Source organism: Ranitomeya imitator, chromosome 1, assembly GCF_032444005.1.
Source record: "Ranitomeya imitator isolate aRanImi1 chromosome 1, aRanImi1.pri, whole genome shotgun sequence".
Taxonomy (NCBI): Eukaryota; Metazoa; Chordata; class Amphibia; order Anura; family Dendrobatidae; genus Ranitomeya; species Ranitomeya imitator.
In genome coordinates this window covers 6962835-6986323 of record NC_091282.1, presented here as the reverse complement: position 1 = coordinate 6986323, position 23489 = coordinate 6962835, and the positions used below count along the sequence as shown (strand labels likewise).

The following is a 23489-nucleotide window of genomic DNA, read 5'->3' as shown; positions in this document are numbered from 1 at the left end:
CACATATACCCCTGATACTGACACTGTACACCACGTACACATGTACCCCTGATACTGACACTGTACACCACAAACACATGTACCCCTGATACTAACACTGTACACCATGTACACATGTACCCCTGATACTGACACTGTTCACCACATACACATGTACCCCTGATACTGACACTGTTCACCACATACACATGTACCCCTGATACTAACACTGTTCACCACATACACATGTATCCCTGATACTGACACTGTACACCACGTACACATGTACCCCTGATACTGACACTGTACACTACGTACACATATACCCCTGATACTGACACTGTACACCACGTACACATATACCCCTGATACTGACACTGTACACCACGTACACATGTACCCCTGATACTGACACTGTACACCACATACACATGTACCCCTGATACTGACACTGTTCACCACGTACACATGTACCCCTGATACTAACACTGTACACCACGTACACATGTACCCCTGATACCGACACTGTACATTCACATGTTTTTTACTTACTTCCTGTGCTACTTAAACAATTTCCAGCATCTCTTAGTCTCTCATCCAGGTCAGTCAGTTTTTTCTCCTGTTGCTCAGAATATCTCCTCTTCTCCTCCAGGTTTTTCTGGGCCTCCCAAAGAGATTTTTTTACATTAGAAAGTTCTGTATCCTTTAAGACTAAGTCATTTTCTTTTGCTTTTAGTTTCGCCTGTGTGGTCGAGAGCGTCTTTCTTGTTTGAGTCAGCGCAGTCTCTGATGTCTTCTTCTGTGTGTTCACCAATCTGAGGCTGTTTTCACATCTAGAGTAGAAAGCGTGAAGCAGAAGTCAGACCGGTTGTAGATGGGCCATGGTGGAAGGGTCTGTGTGAAGGTCAGCCTCCTTACATGGCCATTTATGTCTCTGCCCTTGAATACTTTAATATTGTTTGGGGGTTTTATGCCCAGATTTATTAGTTAGCTATGTTACGTTGCTGGTGGCTGTAAATAAATGGTGGACCACTCCACGTGGCAGTGCCGTCATATACAGAGACTTCTGCTGTACACATACATGGGATTGGGATGCAGATAAGATCACAGCTTCTAAGATTGTATTCACCGCTGTGACCACTAAATCCCAATAAATGCCAGATTGTGGAGTCATTAGAACTATAAAGTCCCTTGTAAATTACTGTTCAAGTTATTAATCCTCAAATTTACAGGGTCATTGGGGGGATAAGATAAATTGCATTAATATCTCTCCCAGGTGGGGCAACCCAGGAGTCCGGTTGCCACAGTGGCATAGCCTCCCTCATAGGGAGTAATGTCATACCTGGAAGCAAGGAGGGGTCCCCTTACCAGGTGTCAGTAGGGGAGAAGTGGAGCAGAACCTGGGGAGTGGAGCTATGATTAAACTCGCCCCAGAGCTGAGTGCTAGGAACCGGATACCGGAGTCCGTTGCTGCGTGGGTACTGAAGTCCCGGCAGCTAAATCTGGAGAGCTGCAGGTCTCCTGGCCCGATCTAATACCCGGTGGCACAGCAGCAAACCAGAGCCTGGAGCCGACACAAATGTGGGCAGCAGTAAGTTTTTAAAAACAGAAAGAGACATTTTTAGCTGAAGGAGGACGAGCGGTGAGGCAGCAAGGAAAAAAGGGAGGACAGCGTAGAAGGAAGGCCTTCGTAACTACCTGGCCAGGTGTATCCAAAAATTGCTTCCAGGCAGCCCGGCTCTGCATTATGATGCTACCAGTGCCCCGGTTGGTACTATCAACCATCAAGTAAAGGAAAACTACAACCCTTGTGTCATTCAGTGATCTCTTGCGCTCTGAGTCCTGCACCACAAGGTACACAAAGCCTGACATACACGGGACCAGTAGCCCTGGGACCCAGCTCCACCTGTGGGGAGCAGAACCATCCCAGCTGCGTCACCATCAGCCCCAGCGGTCTCCTTTAGCAGCGTTGGCCATCCGTGGCCGAACACCACAGGTGGCGTCACGTTAAATCCCATTTACATATTCCCCATTTTACGGCACAGCCAGGGCCACGGAGTCGGGTCACGGCCCCGTGACTTCTCCAAAGAACTGTCAGACCCGGTTCCGAGTACCCCGCGGCCCTGGTGGGCATGTCACAGGGGTAGAAAATGTAACTCACTGCTGTATGATATCAGCCACTTCCATTGTATATCGGACCCGATACGATATTTTGTGGTCACACTGGTGATTACAATCTTAGCTGTGATCTTATCTACATCCCAATCGGATCTATGTGTATTTTACAATTTATATATTATTGATCATGAAACCAAAGTTCATTTGTATTCCCAGCCTTTCCTCCTGTCCTCGCTCTACTATTATATTATCTTCTGGTGGTGCACACCTGCGTGAATAACATCCAAAGGGGTGCGACAATCTCAGTATACGACATATGAGTCTGAATGCGAGATGCGGAAAAATCCCTGCGCTGTTTAGCAATGCCCCCCGAATCCTGTCTGGAGAGACGGATCAACAGAATATGGGAATCAGCAGCCTCAAGACAAAGGATGAGGCCAGGTGAAGGAATCCTGCGCAGTCTGTACAGGGGTTAAAGGTGGGGTTGGATTAGGGACCAATCCTTTGTGAAGGTTATCACTGATCCAATAACCTAATGGTGGGAATAACCCTTTAAAGCTACAACAGTGTCCCATTGTTGACAACCATCATATCAGTGACAGTATTATTTGGGCCCCGTGTGATATTATTTGGACCCTGTGTGATGATATTATTTGGACACTGTTAGATACATTTTGGGTCCTATATGATGATATTTTGGCCACTTGTGATGATGCTAGTTGGATAGTGCATGGGAATAGGATTTGCCACTTCTGATGATATTATGTGTCCACGTATGATTATGTGTTTGGGCCTATATAGAGACATCAGGACTTCAGTGATGAGAATGGTCTCCAGGACATTCTCACAACCTTTTGCTGAGCTGCTAATCTGGGCAGATTTTTGCCTCTTGCTGCTGGTTTTGCCATAGATTATGTGACAAGGTGACGATGACTTTTAGGTAGTTACCGGGAGAGCTCCTCCTGCTTGTCTTCCAGTTGGGTCTTGGTGCTCTGGAGGTCTTCTTGCAGTCCTCTCAGGGTGGTCTCTGTGTTTTCCTTTTCTCTTATGATTCTTTCCATCTCCTGGGTGGTGGTCTTCCATTTATTCTGCACCTGGTACAAGGAGGATGAGGTTTTCTCCAGTTCTCGTTGACTCTGCCTCTGGTTCTCATTAAGCACTTCAATCATGGAGTCTTTTCTTGAGTTATCCTGGGTAAACCTGGAGCCGAGCTCTTCATGTTCCCCCTGCAGTTGTTGTAATTTGGCCTCTGTGCGGTGCTGTAGATCCGACACCTGAGATACTGAGACATTACACAATGCAGTATATACATCAGTCATGTTAATAAAATATGTAAGACTCGGGTGAAACAGATGAAGGTGCAGTCAAAGGAGATGAGGAGAACACTTGTGTATGTTTAGACATTGAGAATCAGTCACACCAGGGCCGATTCGGGCTTTTCGGCTTCCTGTGTCGAAAACTGAAATGGAGCCTCTCCCCTCAGTGCAGTGTAAAACTACCGTGAATAAACACAATTCTGCCATTGTTTTTTCGATCTGCTTTTAGGGTCTTCATGTTATGGTCACCTGGGAACATGATTCTAAAGCTCAGCGTCATTACAACGAGAACTAACTTTCAAGGATTTTTTTCTTTTAAAAAATTTTTTTGTTTGCGATGCAATTTTTTAAAACTTCTTACATTTTTTATTGTTTCATCCATGGAGCTTCATGAGAGCATTTTTTTTTAAATTATTGATACTAGTGGCAGGCGAACCCGGGGATGTTCGGGTCCGGCGGGTTCAGCTGAACATTTTAAAAAAGTTTGAGTACCAAAACGGTACCCACACTGAAACCCGAACTCGGACCTCATTTAAATGAATGGAGGGCCCGAACATCTGGTGTTTCTCATGCTGTCATATGTGTGACAGCGCGAGAAACACAGATTCTGATTGGCAGCAAGTTCGTTACTGTCGGTCAGAGTTCCCACGCTGTCATACAGATAACAGCGAGAGCCAGCCGCTATGACTGGCAGTAAAAAGGTTACCGTCGGTCACAAGTAATGACTCATGAGAGTACTATTCATAATCGTACGCCCGGGTTTCGTCAGCCGGTGCCTATGCAATACATAAATTAAATTAGAAGATGGCATGGTGACCCTTCTAATTTTGCTAACCAGCGCAGGCAAAACCAAGAGCTGTGGGATGCAACTCTCAGCTGTTAGCTTTATCATGGCTGGTTATCAAAAATAGAGGGGTTCCATGCTGGTTTTTTATTTATTTAAATAAATAAAAACAACTTGGGGTCCCCCCCATTTTTGACTACCAGCCAAGCTAAAGCAGAGCAGCTGGGGGCTGGAATTCTCAGCCTGTAAAGGAGCCATGTATAATGCCCCCCCCCCCAGCCTAAAAATAGCAGCCCGCAGCCGGCCCAGAAAAGGCATATCTATTACATGCACCAATAATGCTGCTTTATCCACCTCTTCCCACATGCCCTGGTGTGGTGGCAAGTGGAGTAATATTTGTGGGGCTGATGTCAGCTTTGTAATGTCAGCTGACATCAAGCCCACAGGTTAGTAAAGGAGATCCATCGTTAAAACGCCCCCATTACTAAACCCATAGTTACATGTAATAAAAACAAAGATGCAGAGAAAATTCCATTATTTGATTTAAACACTCCCCACCCTCCTTGACCTATTTATTACTATAAAGTAAAAAATTATAAAACACCATGTTCCTCATCTGTCCGGCAATAATCCACTTGTCCCACGAAGAGCCCAACTCTGGTTCATCAGGATTGCATGGCTGAGCTGCGGCATGATGCGACTGCTCAACTGAGAGTCTAGGAGACACTGAGCTGAGACTGAGAGTGCATCTTCAGTTACATCATTGAGGTTACCGCTGGTCACAGGCAGCGGTTCTCCAGCTCAGCTCACTGTCTTCTGCATCATGCCACCGCTCAGCCATGCAATCCAGATGAAGCAGAGTTGGGCTCTTCGTGGGACAAATGGATCATCAGCGGACAGGTGCTGTATTATTTTTAATTTTACAGTAATAATTGGGGAAAAGAGGGTGAGGAGTGATTATTTCAATTAAAGGACTTTCTCTGTGTGTCTTTATTTAATTTTCACTTTGTGGTTAGTAATGGGGGCATGTTATAGATGCCTCTCCATTACTAACAACTAGGCTTGATGTCAGCTGACCTTGCAAAGCCGACATTAACCCTACACATATTACTTCACTTGTGACCGCATCAGGATAAGTGTAAAGAGCGAGGCTAAGTGCCACATTTTGGCACATCTTATCATTGCGCCATTTACGGGAGGCTGAGGGCTAATATTCTTAATTTGGGAGGGGGCCAATTACCATGGCCCTACCTTGGCTTTTAATACCAGTCTGCAACTGTGTGTTTAGCATTTGCTGGTTATTAAATATAGAGGGGACCCCACATATTTTTTTTGGTTGGGGTCTCCAATAGTAATAACCAGTAAAGGCTAAGCAAATAGCTGTGAGCTGATATTAATAGCCTGGGAACTTTTATGGCTATTGACTCCTTCCAAGAATATTAACATCAGCCCTCAGCCATCGGTTTTTCCTCAGCTGGTTATGAAAATTACGAGGCACCCCACAACTTTTTTTTTTCATTTTTTTTATTTGTTAAGTACTGTAAAATACACACCCAAGGCAACCTTAGTTCACAGCCTCCAGATATTCTAGCAGCTGTAAACTCCAGTCAGACTGTGGAATGCCCTACATCAAGAAGCAGTAATGGCAGACAGTATGACAGCTTTAAAAAAAAGGCTGGATGATTTCCTTGATATACATATCATTGCGTGCATTAGTAACATAGTAACATAGTAACATAGTTAGTAAGGCCGAAAAAAAGACATTTGTCCATCCAGTTCAGCCTATATTCCATCATAATAAATCCCCAGATCTACGTCCTTCTACAGAACCTAATTGTATGATACAATATTGTTCTGCTCCAGGAAGACATCCAGGCCTCTCTTGAACCCCTCGACTGAGTTCGCCATCACCACCTCCTCAGGCAAGCAATTCCAGATTCTCACTGCCCTAACAGTAAAGAATCCTCTTCTATGTTGGTGGAAAAACCTTCTCTCCTCCAGACGCAAAGAATACCCCCTTGTGCCCGTCACCTTCCTTGGTATAAACAGATCCTCAGCGAGATATTTGTATTGTCCCCTTATATACTTATACATGGTTATTAGATCGCCCCTCAGTCGTCTTTTTTCTAGACTAAACAATCCTAATTTCGCTAATCTATCTGGGTATTGTAGTTCTCCCATCCCCTTTATTAATTTTGTTGCCCTCCTTTGTACTCTCTTTAGTTCCATTATATCCTTCCTGAGCAGCGGTGCCCAAAACTGGACACAGTACTCCATGTGCGGTCTAACTAGGGATTTGTACAGAGGCAGTATAATGCTCTCATCATGTGTATCCAGACCTCTTTTAATGCACCCCATGATCCTGTTTGCCTTGGCAGCTGCTGCCTGGCACTGGCTGCTCCAGGTAAGTTTATCATTAACTAGGATCCCCAAGTCCTTCTCCCTGTCAGATTTACCCAGTGGTTTCCCATTCAGTGTGTAATGGTGACATTGATTCCCTCTTCCCATGTGTATAACCTTACATTTATCATTGTTAAACCTCATCTGCCACCTTTCAGCCCAAGTTTCCAACTTATCCAGATCCATCTGTAGCAGAATACTATCTTCTCTTGTATTAACTGCTTTACATAGTTTTGTATCATCTGCAAATATCGATATTTTACTGTGTAAACCTTCTACCAGATCATTAATGAATATGTTGAAGAGAACAGGTCCCAATACTGACCCCTGCGGTACCCCACTGGTCACAGCGACCCAGTTAGAGACTATACCATTTATAACCACCCTCTGCTTTCTATCACTAAGCCAGTTACTAACCCATTTACACACATTTTCCCCCAGACCAAGCATTCTCATTTTGTGTACCAACCTCTTGTGCGGCACGGTATCAAACGCTTTGGAAAAATCGAGATATACCACGTCCAATGACTCACCGTGGTCCAGCCTATAGCTTACCTCTTCATAAAAACTGATTAGATTGGTTTGACAGGAGCGATTTCTCATAAACCCATTATAGATAAATTAATGACAAAATGTACAATTGGTGGAGAAAGGTTGAACTTGATGGACCTACGTCTTTATTTCAACCAATGTATCACTAAAATGTCCCTCAAAGTTCCCCATGAGATTTCCGGGCCTCACAGCTGCCGGGAGACCTGGTAGCTGTGAACTCTGGTAACTGAAGTGTAGGACTGATAAATGCCGGAGTGCTGAGTGCCGGACTCAGTGTCGTTCATCAGTCTGGCACTGCCACTTGCAGAGAAAGAGAAACAGCTGCTAAGAACTAAGGTGACCTTACAGTACTTGTTAATAATTAAAAAAATAATTGAAAAAAAGGCACCGAGTACCCCGTAATTTTCATAACCAGCTGAGTGAAAGCAGACAGCTGGGGGCTGATGTTAATATCCTGGGGTCGGGCCAATATCAATAAAGGTTCGCAGGTTATAAATATCAGTTCACAGGTGTTTGCTTAGCCTTTACTGGTTATTATAATGGAGACCCTCAAAAAATGATGTGGCGTCCCCCCGTGTATTTAATAAGCAGCAGAAGCTAAACGGACAGACGCAGGCTGATATTAATAGCCTAAAAAAGGACCATGGATATTGACCCCCTCCCAGACTAAGAACATCAGCTCTCAGCCACCCCAGAAACGATGCATCCATAAGATGCAATAAAGGCACAGCCAAAATAAAGCAATTAATTGGAAATACAAAAACTCTCGACCCCTCCTTTTAAGAATTTATTTAGGAAAATTAAAAAAAAACAAAACAATATTCCTCATCTATCCATATGTCCCACAATGCACTTCAACTTTGCTACATCTGGATTCCATGGCTTAGCAGTGGCATGATGTGACAGCTCAGCCGTGAATCCATGAGATACTGAGCCTAAGAACTCAGCTGCAGCGCCGAGTGGTGATATCAATAAGATGAGTGGAGTTCACAGTCAATGAACTCCGTTGCGCTCTTTTTTATTTTTTATTTTACAGTAGTAAGTAGATGAAAGAGGGTGGGGAATGTTTATTATAAATAAAGAAATCTGTGCTTATATTTCAAATAAAGGACTTTTATCTGTGTCTGTGCTTTTAATACATTTGACTGTGGGGTCAGTAATGGGGGTGTCTAATAGAAGCCTCTCCATTACTAACCTGTGGGGTTGATGTCAGCTGACAGTACAAAGATGACTATCAACTTCACAGATACACTTTCTCTGGAGTGGCTGCGGGCTATTGTTAGGCTGGGGAGGGACAATATCCATGGCCTTTTCCAGTCTGAGAATAACAGCCTCCAGCTGTCTAGTTTAGCTTAGCTGGTTGTCAAAAATGGATTGGGACCCAAAGCCATTTTTTTTAAATAATTTATTTAAATGATTTTAAAAAAACAGTGTGAGGGACCCTTCTATTTTTGATAACCAGTCTGCAGCTGATGATTTTGTCTGCACTGGTTAACAAGTCTTCCCCAGTCTGGTGTTCACTGGTTGGGCCCAGTTCCTTTTTGTCTGCCCTTATTCACACTGAGGTCAACATTGACACATAGTAAGGTTTTTATACTAGACAGTGTAGGACTGTCCCTATCAGAGTTACCTTGACGTGGTGGGATTGCTTTTGTGCTATTTTTTTTTTATCAAAAAACAGTATTACTAAAAACGCTGTGTTATTTAAATGCACTTTTGCTCTTTTATTTAGTTACATCAGGGTTTTTGCTTACTTTTTTTTCTCTTGTAGGTTTTAATGTTTTGTGGCCAGTGTGAACATATGTTTAACTTCTGCATGTGTACCAACTCAAGTTAAGCTCAATTTTTGTGTTTTTTTTCTCTGCATTGTTGCATTCTGTGTAAGTCAAGGGTGTGGCCGCTCTGTTTCTGAGCTAAAGATTGTATATAAGGCTTCCCCAGTCTGGTGTTTCACTGGTTGGGCCCAGTTCCTTTTTGTCTGTCCTTATTCACACTGAGGTCATCATTGACACATGGTAAGGTTTTAATATTAGACAGTGTAGGACTGTCCCGATCAGAGTTACCTTGATGCGGTGGGATGGCTTTTTTGCTATTTTTTGATCAAAAAACAGTATTACTAAAAACGCTGTGTTATTTAAATGCACTTTTTGCTCTTTTACTTAGTTACATCAGGGTTTTTGCTTACTTTTTTTCTCTTAAAGGTTTTAATGTTTTGTGGCCAGTGTGAACATGCGTTTAACTTCTGCATGTGCACCAACTCAAGTTAAGCTCAATTTTTGTGTTTTTTTACTGGTTAGCAATTACAGTATAGATGGGATTCCATGCTATTTTATTTTAATTTAATTTAATTCATTAATTTATTTATTGCACACCCGCCAGCTGATGAATAGTCTCATCAGCAAGATTGGGAGTACGATGATGAGAGTAGTACACTCATCAGCCAACATCTGTGACTGGTGACAACCTTTTTACCGCCGGTCTCAGCTGCTGGCTCTCACGCTGTCATCTCCATATCGAACTTAACACTGATCAGAACTGGTGTTTTTCACGCTGTTACACAGTTGACAGCATTGGGAAACACCAGATGTTTGGGCTGACAAACCCAAACAGCAACACAGACTTCAGGGAGATGTCTGTTTTCAGGGTCCGCTCACAGACGGTAGGTGTTCAGTACGGACCCAGAATTTTACTGTTCAGATTCACCTATCCCTATTTGATACTCATTTTGAGTACATACAACATTTTTTTGCTTTTTGCTAGATTTTTTCACACAGGTAAGGTGACAAAAACACCTGGCATTTAGATTTTAATTTTTTCCTTAATTTGTTTTATGTGTTGATAATTTTGATAGATGGACCTTTTATAGATGTGACCATACTGAATATTATTAATATCTTCGCTTTTAATGGAGGCAATACCAAACAAGAATCATTATCAGTACACAAATACATTACCAGAACCACCATCAGTAAAAGATACATCACCAGAATCCCCATTAGTACATGAATACATCCCAAGACTTAGATGTTGACGTCATGTTTCTTATCAGGATTTTACGGTTACATAGGAGTCAAACATGGCCTGGTTCACATCATCTATTGGATTGTTATTAAGTTGGAGTTACTCTAGTGGCCCCACAGAGATGTGTGTGAGTGAGTCACGTCCGTCCATTTTTCTACAATGCCGAAAATCTATACCTGATATATATATATCTGATTAATGCAAACTCTAATATTCATATCTGAACACTGGCAACAGCTGGTCTGCAACAGTTTCTTCCATCAAAGAAAGCTTCTTCCTGGAGAACACAATTCATCTTAATGGAACAAAGGAGGCCTCAAAGGACGCCTATGTGTAAACAAATCTTGAGGTGACGGTCTTTGTCCCGGAGAATCTCATGTTTAATTACCTGGAAACTGCAGACGGTCTCTGCTTCAAATGTTGTTTTAATTAGTTTCTCTCTTCCTAGCTGATATTAATACCACTTCAAAAAGGAGATCTTCTCCAGCTAAACATAGCTTTCTCTCCTCCCATTTGTTCAATGTGAAGGGGTGGATGGAATTTCCCCTCTTATTGGCACATTACAACATCGCGAGTTTCTTCTGACGTCATGTCAAAAGCCAATCAAAAGGCCTGTCAGCACAGATGAAAATCCTGCTCAGAGCTTCTGAGCTAAACACTGCAGCAAATTCCAGGCATTGACGCTGGAGATTCAGCAAATTGCGCTTGGGGACTAGAATTTTCTGAAAGGGCACAACCCCTTTATTACAGCAATTAATTGCAATAACAATAAGTCCCCACCAAATATATTTCTATTGCCTAACCCTACAACTCTCATACCCTTAGCATTGGTAAGGAGATGTTGGGAGTTGTTGTTAGCAGACATCACTAGACTGCTATAGATATAATTGTAAAAATCAATCAAATTTTCAACGTTACCATAGTGAAAACTAAAGCAAGCCTAGCCCTTTATTAAACTCTACACGGCCATCAGATGACCCCTGTGCAAGGGGACCCTCCTGATGTGAACAGGTAATTGAAGAGGATCATCTAATGGACAGCAGATGTGACTTCCTTCCCCAGCTTGATTAAAAATGCAGAAGGTGACATTTATGGGCCTTGTCTGTATATAAGAAAAAAAATAGCAGAAAAACTATATTCAGATGCTTAGTTGCCCATTAAAATTATGAATATTGTTTTTTTATGAACATCATTGACATGACTGTTATGAAAGTCATATTTTCTCAGTTGTGACAAAGTGGTGACCGTAATGCATTGCCTTAAGTAATTTGGAGGTTGAGGCAGCACTTTTCAAGTTAATAACTTTAGATCTGTTTATTAATTTACTTTATGTACAGTTGTGCTCAAAAGTTTACATACCCCGGCAGAATTGTTGCTTTCTTGGCCTTTTTTTCAGAGAATTTGAATGATAACACCAAAACTTTTCCTCCACTCATGGCTAGTGGTTGGGTGAAGCCATTCATTGGCAAACTACTGTGTTTTCTCTTCTTAAACCATAATGACAAGCATGCCAAAAGTTAAAGAAAAATGTTTTTAAAAATATAAAATAAAATAAAAAAATATATAAATGTCATGCTGCTGCAGTGCAGTGTAATGCAACCTCCACCAGAGGGAGCTTGAGAGGGAAGTGAGACTGCGTACACAGAGAAGCACCACAGAGCAGCAGCATAGGCGCCACCAAGTGGCCAGAGGGTGTCAAACAGGCCGAGTCAAAAAACAACAATAGGCAGAAGTACTAAAGGGATCAGCAATACACATGGTCAGAAACAAACCAACTAATCCCACATAATTATATGTGAGAAGAAGAAGAGATCCCAAATCATTATTAAAACCAATGTTTATTAATAAATATTAAAAAAATAACAATAAAAAAGCAAACAATACCGTAGGGGACACCACCATACACAGATATCTATACCTATACACACAATGTGATATATAGTAAATATTAGCAAGTATCTCCACTGAGAAACAAATCAATCTGGACACAATTCCAAATGGTAATGCCCACAAGAAGGTGGTTATTACATCACGTAGTCATATAATATAGTCAACATACACAGCCAAAACAATACATTACTAACCTATAAAAAGGTAACCATAATCGGCACAATGGCCTCTGTTTACATAGGCAAAAAATGCCAATGAAGATATGCGAACCAAAACAACCCCCTAGAGTGGACCAGTGTGGAAGCCAAATATCATACAATGCAGTGAGAGAGTATAGTGCCTTGTGCTTATGGTGTCACCTCACCCCGACGCGCGTTTCGCCTCCTGCTTCTTCCTTGCTAATATTTACTATATATCACATTGTGTGTATAGGTATAGATATCTGTGTATGGTGGTGTCCCCTACGGTATTATTTGCTTTTTTTTATTATGTTATTTTTTTAATATTTATTAATAAACATTGGTCTTAATAATGATTTGGGATCTCTTCTTCTTCTCGCATATAATTATGTGGGATTAGTTGGTATGTTATTGTGAAGTGCCCTGAGATTATAAAAGACATATGTTGAATTAATGGTCAGAAACAAGCCACGAGGTTCAGCAACGGTCAGAAGCGGATAAGACAAAGTCAGAAGGCAGAAGAGAGTCTGAATACAAGCCAAGTCAGAAACCAGAGAATCAAAAAGTGAAACACAGGGAAATGCTGGGAAAAGGGCAGACAGAGGGAGACAACAGACACAGGGCAAGTCAGGGATCACAGCAGGACAAATCAAGAGCTACCAGAGTCAGGTTCACACGCCGAAGGCAGAACTATAGCTGACACTGCCAGCAGGAAAAAGGGAGCTAAATAGCAAACCTGAACCCAGAATGAGGCAGAGAAAAGTTAACCCTTCACATGATCCACCTGGAAAAAGGGCAGACAGGATTAAACCCTGGAACGGATCATGATCATGACAATAAAAGTTCAAATCGCCCCTTTTGGCCCCATTCAAAATAAAACAATAAAAAAAAAATCAAACCTACATATTTTTGGCATCACTGTGTTCAGAATCGCCCGATCTATCAAGAAAAAAAGCTAAATCTGATCGCTAAACGGCGTAGCGAGAAAATTAGTCAAAATGTCAGAATTACGTTTTTTTGGTCTCAGCGACATTGCATTAAAATGAACATATCTGCACCAAAATGGTATTAAAAACGTCAGCTTGGCACACAAAAAATAAGCCCTTAGTCAACCCAAGATCACGAAAAATGGAGACGCTACGGGCATCGGAAAATTGTGCAATTTTTTTTTTCTTTAACCCCTTAATCCCATATGACGTACTCTCCCGTCGAGGTGGGGTGGGCCTTAATTCCCACCGATGGGATAGTAGGTCATAGTGATCGGCCGCGCTCACGGGGGGAGCGCGGCCGATCGCGGCCGGGTGTCAGCTGACTATCGCAGCTGACATCCGGCACTATGTGCCAGGAGCGGTCACGGACCGGTCCCGGCACATTAAACCCCGGCACACCGCGATCAAACATGATCGCTGTGTGCCGGCGGTACAGGGAAGCATCGCGCAGGGAGGGAGCTCCCTGCAGGCTTCCCTGAGACGATCGGTACAAGGTGATGTGCTCACCTTGTACCGAGCGTCTTCTCCCTGCAGGCCCCGGATCCAAAATGGCTGCGGGGCTGCATCCGGGTCCTGCAGGGAGCACTTCCGGGTCGACTGCAGGTGCTGGTAAGCCTGCAGCGATGTGAGTGAGATCGCCGATCTTACAGAGTGCTGTGCAAACTGTAAGATCAGCGATCTGTGATGTCCCCCCCTGGGACAAAGTAAAAAAGTTTAAAAAAAAAAATTCCACATGTGTAAAAAAAAAAAAAAAAAAATTACTAAATAATAAAAAAATATATATATATTATTCCCATAAATACATTTCTTTATCTAAAAAAAACAAACAAACAAACAATAAAAGTGCACATATTTAGTATCACCGCGTCCGTAACGACCCAACCTATAAAACTGGCCCACTAGTTAACCCCTTCAGTGAACACCGTAAGAAAAAAAAAACGAGCCAAAAAACGCTTTATTATCATACCACCGAACAAAAAGTGGAATAACACGCGATCAAAAACGAGCTGCCACAAAGCATAATAAGCAAAAAAATAAAAAAGTTATAGTCCTGAGAATAAAGCGATGCCAAAATAATTATTTTTTCTATAAAATAGTTTTTATCGTATAAAAGCGCCAAAAGATAAAAAAAATGATATAAATGAGATATCGCTGTAATCATACTGACCCGAAGAATAAAACTGCTTTATCAATTTTACCAAATGCGGAACGGTATAAACACCCCCCCCCAAAAGAAATTCATGGATAGCTGGTTTTTGGTCATTCTGCCTCACAAAAATCGGAATAAAAAGTGATCAAAAACTGTCAGGTGTCCAAAAATGTTACCAATAAAAACGTCATCTCGTCCCGCAAAAAACAAGACCTCAGATGACTCTGTGGACCAAAATATGGAAAAATTATAGGTCTCAAAATGTGGAGACACAAAAACTTTTTTGCTATAAAAAAGCGTCTTTTAGTGTGTGACAGCTGCCAATCATAAAAATCCGATATAAAAAACGCTATAAAAGTAAATGAAACCCCCCTTCATCACCCCCTTAGTTAGGGAAAAATAATACAATTAAAAAAATGTATTTATTTCCATTTTCCCATCAGGGCTAGGGTTAGGGTTAGGGCTAGGGTTAGGGCTAGGGTTAGGGATAGGGCTAGGGTTAGGGCTAGGGTTGGGGCTAGGGTTGGGGCTAGGGTTGGGGCTAGGGTTAGGGTTGGGGCTAGGGTTGGGGTTAGGGTTGGGGCTAGGGTTGGGGCTAGGGTTAGGGCTAGGGTTAGGGTTGGGGCTAGGGTTAGGTTTGGGGTTAGGGTTGGAGCTAAAGTAAGGGTTAGGATTGGGGCTAAAGTTAGGGTTAGGGTTGGGGCTAAAGTAAGGGTTAGGGTTGGGGCTAAACTTAGGTTTAGGGTTTGGATTAAATTTACGGTTGGGATTAGGGTTGGGATTAGAATTAGGGGTGTGTCAGGGTTAGGGGTGTGGTTAGGGTTACCGTTGGGATTAGGGTTAGGGGTGTTGTTGGATTAGGGTTTCAGGTAGAATTGGGGAGTTTCCACTGTTTAGGCGTCCGATCTTAATTCCAGCCAATTCTGCGTTGAAAAAGTAAAACAGTGCTCCTTCCCTTCCGAGCTCTCCTGTGCGCCCAAACAGGGGTTTACCCCAACACAACTTTAGCCCCAACCCTAACCCTAACTTTAGCCCCAACCCTAACCCTAACTTTAGCCCCAACCCTAATCCTAACTTTAGCTCCAACCCTAACCCCAAACCTAACCCTAGCCCCAACCCTAACCCTAGCCCTAACCCTAGCCCCAACCCTAGCCCCAACCCTAGCCCCAACCCTAACCCTAGCCCTAACCCTAACCCTAGCCCTGATGGGAAAATGGAAATAAATACATTTTTTTTAATTTTATTATTTTTCCCTAACTAAGGGGGTGATGAAGGGCTAGGGTTAGGGTTGGGGCTAGGGTTAGGTTTGGGGTTAGGGTTGGAGCTAAAGTTAGGGTTAGGGTTGGGGCTAAAGTTAGGGTTAGGGTTGGGGCTAAAGTTAGGGTTAGGGTTGGGGCTAAAGTTAAGGTTAGGGTTGGGGCTAAAGTTAGGGTTAGGGTTTGGATTACATTTACGGTTGGGATTAGGGTTGGGATTAGAATTAGGGGTGTGTCAGGGTTAGGGGTGTGGTTAGGGTTACCGTTGGGATTAGGGTTAGGGGTGTTGTTGGATTAGGGTTTCAGGTAGAATTGGGGGTTTCCACTGTTTAGACACATCAGGGGCTCTCCAAACGCGACGTCCGATCTCAATTCCAGCCAATTCTGCGTTGAAAAAGTAAAACAGTGCTTCTTCCCTTCCGAGTTCTCCTGTGCGCCCAAACAGGGATTTACCCCAACATATGGGGTATCAGCGTACTCAGTACAAATTGGACAACAACTTTTGGGGTCCAAGTTCTCTTGTTATCCTTGGGAAAATAAAAATGTGGGGGGCTAAAAATCATTTTTGTGGGAAAAATAAGATTTTTTTATTTTCGCGGCTCTGCGTTGTAAACTGCAGTGAAACACTTAGGGGTTCAAAGTTCTCACAACACATCTAGATAACTTCCTTGGGAGGTCTAGTTTCCAATATGGGGTCACTTGTGGGGGGTTTGTACTGTTTGGGTACATCAGGGGCTCTGCAAATGCAACGTGACGCCTGCAGACCAATCCATCTAAGTCTGTATTCCAAATGGCGCTCCTTCCCTTCCGAGCTCTGCCATGCGCCCAAACAGTGGTTCCCCCCACATTTGGGGTATCAGCGTACTCACGACAAATTGGACAACAACTTTTGGGGTCCAATTTATCCTGATACCCTTGTGAAAATACAAAACTGGGGGCTACAAAATCATTTTTGTGAAAAAAAAAAGAATTTTTATTTTCACGGCTCTGCGTTATAAACTGTAGTGAAACACTTGGGGGTTCAAAGTTCTCACAACACATCTAGATAAGTTCCTTGGAGGGTCTAGTTTCCAATATGGGGTCACTTGTGGGGGGTTTGTACTGTTTGGGTACATCAGGGGCTCTGCAAATGCAACGTGATGCCTGCAGACCAATCCATCTAAGTCTGTATTCCAAATGGCGCTCCTTCCCTTCCGAGCTCTCCCATCCGCCCAAACAGTGCTTCCCCCCCCCACATATGGGGTATCAGCATACTCAGGATAAATTGGACAACTACGTTTTGGGGTCCAATTTATCCTGTTACCCTTGTGAAAATACAAAACTGGGGACTAAAAAATCATTTTTGTGAAAAAAAAAAGAATTTTTATTTTCACGGCTCTGCGTTATAAACTGTAGTGAAACACTTGGGGGCTCAAAGCTCTCAAACACATCTAGATAAGTTCATTAGGCGGTCTACTTTCCAAAATGGTGTCACTTGTGGGTGGTTTCAATGTTTAGGCACATCAGGGGCTCTGCAAACGCAACATGGCGTCCCATCTCAACTCCAGTCAATTTTGCATTGAAAAGTCAAATGGCGCTCCTTCCCTTCCGAGCTCTGCCATGCGTCCAAACAATGGTTTACACTCACATATGGGGTATCAGCGTACTCAGGACAAATTTCACAACAACTTTTGTGGTCTAATTTCTTCTCTTACCCTTGGGAAAATAAAAAATTGGGGGCCAAAATATCATTTTTGTGAAAAAATATCATTTTTCATTTTTACGACTCTGCATTATAAATTTCTATGAAGCACTTGTTGGGTCAAAGTGCTCACCACACATCTAGATAAGTTCCTCAAGGGGTCTACTTTCCAAAATGGTGTCACTTGTGGGGGGTTTTTATGTTTAGGCACATCAGGGGCTCTCCAAACGCAACATGGCGTCCCATCTCAATTCCAGTCAATTTTGCATTGAAAAGTCAAACGGTGCTCCTTCCCTTCCGAGCTCTCCCATGCGCCCAAACAGTGGTTTACACCCATATATGGGGTATCAGCGTACTCAGGACAAATTGTACAACAACTTTTGGGGTCCATTTTTTCCTGTTACCCTCGGTAAAATAAAACAAATTGGAGCTGAAATAAATTTTGTGTGAAAAAAAGTTAAATGTTCATTTTTATTTAAACATTCCAAAAATTCCTGTAAAACACCTGAAAGGTTAATAAACTTCTTGAATGTGGTTTAGAGCACCATGAGGGGTGCAGGTTTTAGAATGGTGTCACACTTGGGTATTTTCTATCATACAGACCCCTCAAAATGACTTCAAATGAAATGTGGTCCCTAAAAAAAAAAATGGTGTTGTAAAAATGAGAAATTGCTGGTCAACTTTTAACCCTTATAACTCCCTAACAAAAAAAAAATTTTGGTTCCAAAATTGTGCTGATGTAAAGTAGACGTGTGGGAAATGTTACTTATTAAGTATTTTGCATGACATATCTCTGTGATTTAAGGGTATAAAAATTCAAATTTGGAAAATTGCGAAATTTTCAAAATTTTCGCCAAATTTCCATTTTTTTCTCAAATAAACGCAAGTTATATCGAATAAATTTTACCAATAAGGCCGCCGTCACACTTGCGAGTTTTACGGACGTAAGAGCGCAGAAACTACGTCAGTAAAACTCGCCAAACGGCACAATTATTCTCTATGCCCCTGCTCCTATCTGCCGTATTTTACTGATCAGTATTATACGGCTTTCTACGGCCGTACAAAATCGCAGCATGGTGTGTTTGTCACCGTATTGCGCAAAAAAAAACGCCAATGAAAGTCTATGGAAGCCCAAAAATACGGATTACACACGGACCAGCAGTGTGACTTGCGAGAAATACGCAGCGGTGTTAGAGAGAAAAGCCGGTAATTCAGTGCGGTGTACAGTAAAATCACACTGACAGCTTCCAGTAGAATAGGTAGAATAAATGTGTACACATAGAATAGGTATATATATATATATATGTCAGTAGATACATATATGTATATATATTATTACTTCATACAGCGCTAGATAGCTTTAAAGCCGGTAATTCAATTGCCGGCTTTTGCTATCTCCTTCCTAAACCCGACATGATATGAGACATGGTTTACATACAGATCCCTGGCTCGCGATCATAAGAGGGCGCCCTCTGCTGGTTGCCCTCTTATGAACTGGAGCCTTGGAGCTTTCTAGGAAAGTTCCCACGATCTAGGGACAACCAGCAGAGGGCGCCTCACCGCAAATGCAGGAAAATATAGGTCATTGACCTACTTTACCTTCATTCCCCGGGGTTTTGCAGCCACGAACAACGTTGCATTAGCAGAGCTCGTGGCTGCAAAATATTTTAACCCCTTCAGATGGATTTACATCGTGGGACTTTACAGATCTTCGGAAGGTATGGATATTGTTGGTTTATTTTTTATTTTTTGTTACAGATCGAGGGTCTTCAGTGAGTGGATTGAGCGTAGAATAAATTATTACAACAACCTTTGTGATTTTTTCATTAAAATAATTTTTAATAATGTGTTTGTGTTTTTTTTAACTCTTTACTAGTATTGGATTAATAATGGATAGGTGTCATAATTGACGCCTCTCCATTATTAATTTGGCTTAATGTCACCTTACAATAGCAAGGTGGCATTAACCCTTCATTACCCCATATCCCACCGCTACACGGGAGTGGGAAGAGAGTGGCCAAGTGCCAGAATAGGCGCATCTTACAGATGTGCCTTTTCTGGGGTGGCTGGGGGCAGATGTTTTTAGCCAGGGGGGGGGGGGGGGCAATAACCGTGGACCCTCTCCAGGCTATTAATATCTGCCCTCAGTCACTGGCTTTACTACTCTGGCGGAGAAAATTGCGTGGGAGCCCACGCCAATTTTTTCCGCCATTTAACCCTTTAATTTAGTAGATAGAACGGCCAAATTTTGCACATACACACTACTAACATTAGTAGTGTGGAATATGCAAAAAAAAATGGAGAGAAGACATGGTTTACTGTATGTAATCATGTCTCATATCATGTCGGGTTTAGGAAGGAGAAAGCAAAAGCCGGTAATTGAATTACCGGCTTTAAACCTATCTAGCGCTGTTTGAAGTTAAAATATATACATATATGTGTCTAATGACATATATATATTTATATATATATATATATATATATATATAGACAGTATATATATAATTTTTTTTTTACACATGGATCCCTTGTATAGCCGTGTGTTGGTTTTGCAAGCCTGCGAGAAAAACACGCAGTACGGATGCCATACGGATTACATACGGAGGATGCCATGCGCAAAATACGCTGACACACCCTGCCTACGGAGGAGCTACGGACCACTTTTTTGGGGACTTTTCAGCGTATTACGGCCGTAATATACGGACCGTATTGTCTTATGCTATGTGTGACGCCGGCCTAACATGAAGTACAATATGTCACGAGAAAACAGTGTCAGAATCGCCAAGATCCGTTGAAGCGTTCCAAAGTTATAACCTCATAAAGGGACAGTGGTCAGAATTGTAAAAATTGGCCCGGTCATTAACGTGCAAACCACCCTTGGGGCTTAAGGGGTTAAGCAAAGTTTGGAATTTTTTTCACCACCTAGATAAAAAAGAACCTAGACATGTATAGTGTCTATGAACTCGTAATGACCTGGAGAATCATAATGGTAGGTCAGTTTTAGCATTTATTGAACCTAGCAAAAAAGTAAAAAAAAAAAAAAAAACAAGTGTGGGATTGCAGTTTTTTTGCAATTTCACCGCACTTGGATTTTTTTTCCTGTTCTCTAGTACATGACATAGTAAAACCAATGGTATCATTCAAAATTACAACTCCTCCCACAAAAAACAGCCCTAAGGCCATATTGATGGAAAAATAAAAAAGTTATGGCTCTGGGAAGCAGGGGAGCGAAAAACGAAAACGCAAAAACAAAAAAAGCTCTGGGGGTGAAGGAGTTAAAAATATAAAATGTAATAGTTCTGTTACTGTTGTTCTATAAACCGCACCCCTGAAGCACTAAGCTATCTGTAACGGGGGACCAATCATTCTGTATGAACGATTGGTGATGGAAGATGATTTTACCTTTGTTATTGTTACCGGACCATGGTACATACAGTGAAGGAAATAAGTATTTGATCCCTTGCTGATTCCGTAAGTTTGCCCACTGGCAAAGACATGAACAGTCTATAATTTTAAGGGTAGGTTAATTTACATTGAGAAATAGAATATCAAAAATAAAATCCAGAAAATTAGATTGTATAAATTACATTATTATTATTATTATTATTATTATTATTATTTATTTATATAGCACCATTGATTCCATGGTCTGTACATGAGAAGGGGTTACATACAAGTTACATAAATTTACTTGTCTCCCACAGGCTGTCCCTACAGGCTGTCCCTCGCCATACTGTCACCTACAGGCTGTCCCCCTCCATACTGTCACCCACAGGCTGTCCCTCTCCATACTGTCACCCACAGGCTGTCCCTCTCCATACTGTCACCCACAGGCTGTCCCTCTCCATACTGTCACCCACAGGCTGTTCCTGTCCATACTATCACCCACAGGTTGTCCCTCTCCATACTGTCACCCACAGGCTGTCCCTGTCCATACTATCACCCACAGGCTGTCCCTCTCCATACTGTCACCCACAGGCTGTCCCTCTCCATACTGTGGCCCACAGGCTGTCCCTCTCCATACTGTCACCCACAGGCTGTCCCTCTCCATACTGTCACCCACAGGCTGTCCCTCTCCATACTGTCACCCACAGGCTGTCCCTCTCCATACTGTCACCCACAGGCTGTCCCTGTCCATACTGTCACCCACAGGCTGTCCCTCTCCATACTGTCACCCACAGGCTGTCTCTCTACATACTGTCACCCACAGGCTGTCCCTCTACATACTGTCACCCACAGGGTTCCCCTCTCTATAATATTACTCACAGGTTGCCCCTCTCCCTACTGTGCACCTCATTCAACTCCTTTACAAACCATCCCCCACAAGCTTCCTCTCTGCATATTGTCCAAAACAGGCTTCCCCTCTCCATATTGTCCTTCACAAGCTGCTCCTCTTCATAGTGTCCACCTCAAGCTGTGTTCCTCACAGTTGGCTCCTTCTCACATGCTGCTTTCTTGCACTTTTCTCCTCCCTCTTGCACCCTGTTCCTTCACACTGACCACACCTCTTCCAGTCACTTTCTTCTGTGTCATCGGTTTCTGTGGAGAGCTTACCTTAACGCTGTCTTATGTGTCCCTGTGGCACAGCTATGACGTCAACAGCGTGAAGAACCTCGTCAGGTTGCTGAATGTCGCTGCTGGTGCAATTAATTTGATTCGTGTCTGTAGGATGCAAACTCTATTGAATGGAAAGAGCGGGTTGACAGCTGACTCAGAGAACCGGTAAAGATTCAGACCTTCATATGAGGCGAGATCCTCATCTCTCTTCATGGCAAAAGCCCCATTAATCACATCAGAGGAGACAAGGAGCTGAGACCCCAGTGTAGAGAGGGGTGAATCTCGTCTTATGACTGAGGTCTATCGGCACCTAAGATGAATCCCGATAGATTAGGACAACGGGTGACTGTATGAGGTCAGGATTACTCTACGGTTGGGTACACACTTATGTTAATGGTAATAAACTCTGCTAATACTCACATCGTACAGAAAGTCCAATGACAATGACCGTAAGAGAGCAGGAAAGGAGGATGAGAGTGATTGTCAGATATTGAGGGCAAGCCTTTAGATCTGAAAGCAAAGCATCGAATGGGATTATTCCACTTCCTACCACCGTCAAAGTGCAATGTTGAGGAAAGAATTATACAGTATATACAGACTGCAGCTCGATGCACAGGTATATAAAGTCATGGCCAAAAGTGTTGGCACCCTGGAATTCGTTTCATAAAATGAAGTATTTCTCCCAGAAAATTATTACAATTCCCCATTTTTACTTGCTTTGTGTTTATTGGAACAATCCAAGAAACTGAAAAAAAGGCAAATTGGACAAAATTTCACACAAAACCCCATAAATGGTCCAGACAAAATTGTTGGCTTTTTTTCAAAATTGTGGGTAAACAACAGTTTTGTTTCAAGCATGTGATGCTCATTCAGACTCACCTGTGGCAAGTAAGAGGTGTGGGCAATATGAAAATCACACCTGAAACCAGATAAAAAGAGGAGAAGTTGACCTAATCTTTGCGTTGTGTGTCTGAGTGTGCCTCACTAAGCATGGAGAACAGAAAAAGGAGAAGAGAACGGTCTGAGGACTTCAAAAACAAAATTGTAGGAAAATATCAACAATTTCAAGGTAACAAGTCCATCTCCAGAGATCTTGATTTCCCTTTATCCACACTGCACAAAATAATCAAAAAAGTTAAAACCCAAGGCACTGAAGCTAGTCCCTTTGGACATGGACATCATAGAAATTAGATGAAAGATTGCAATGCAGGATAGTCCAGATGGTGGATACACAGCCTCAAATAAGTTCCACAGAAATTCAAGCTATCCTGCAGGCTCAAGTTGCATCAGTGTTTGTGTGAACTATTCCACATGTGAATGAAATGAAATGCTATGGCAGGAGACCCAAGAGGACCGCACTGCTGACACAGAAACATAAAAAAGCTAGACTGCAGTTTCCCAAAATGTACTGTATGTAAGCCATAATCCTTCTTGGAAAGCGTCTTGTGAACAAATGAGACTAAGATAGAGCTTTTTGTTAAAGAACATCATTCTAAATGGAAGGAGGCCTTCAAAGAAAAGAACACAGCACCTACTGTTAGATATGGTGGAGGTTCACTAATATTTATGGATTATTTTACTGCCTCCGGAACTGGGTGTCTTGACTGTGTGCAAGGC

General features: G+C 42.4%; 1 protein-coding gene across 1 annotated transcript in view; it reads right to left on the bottom strand.

The window, feature by feature from the left end:
• LOC138658121 (B-cell differentiation antigen CD72-like) overlaps positions 1 to 23489 on the bottom strand; it is a 79127-nt gene that overhangs the window by 21696 nt on the left and 33942 nt on the right. Inside the window, exons 4-6 of the mRNA XM_069745665.1 lie at positions 22293 to 22382; positions 3046 to 3379; positions 532 to 812 (exon numbers count right to left, since the gene is read on the bottom strand). Coding sequence (XP_069601766.1) covers positions 532 to 812; positions 3046 to 3379; positions 22293 to 22382 — 705 coding nt within the window. The remainder of the gene's footprint in view (positions 1 to 531; positions 813 to 3045; positions 3380 to 22292; positions 22383 to 23489) is intronic.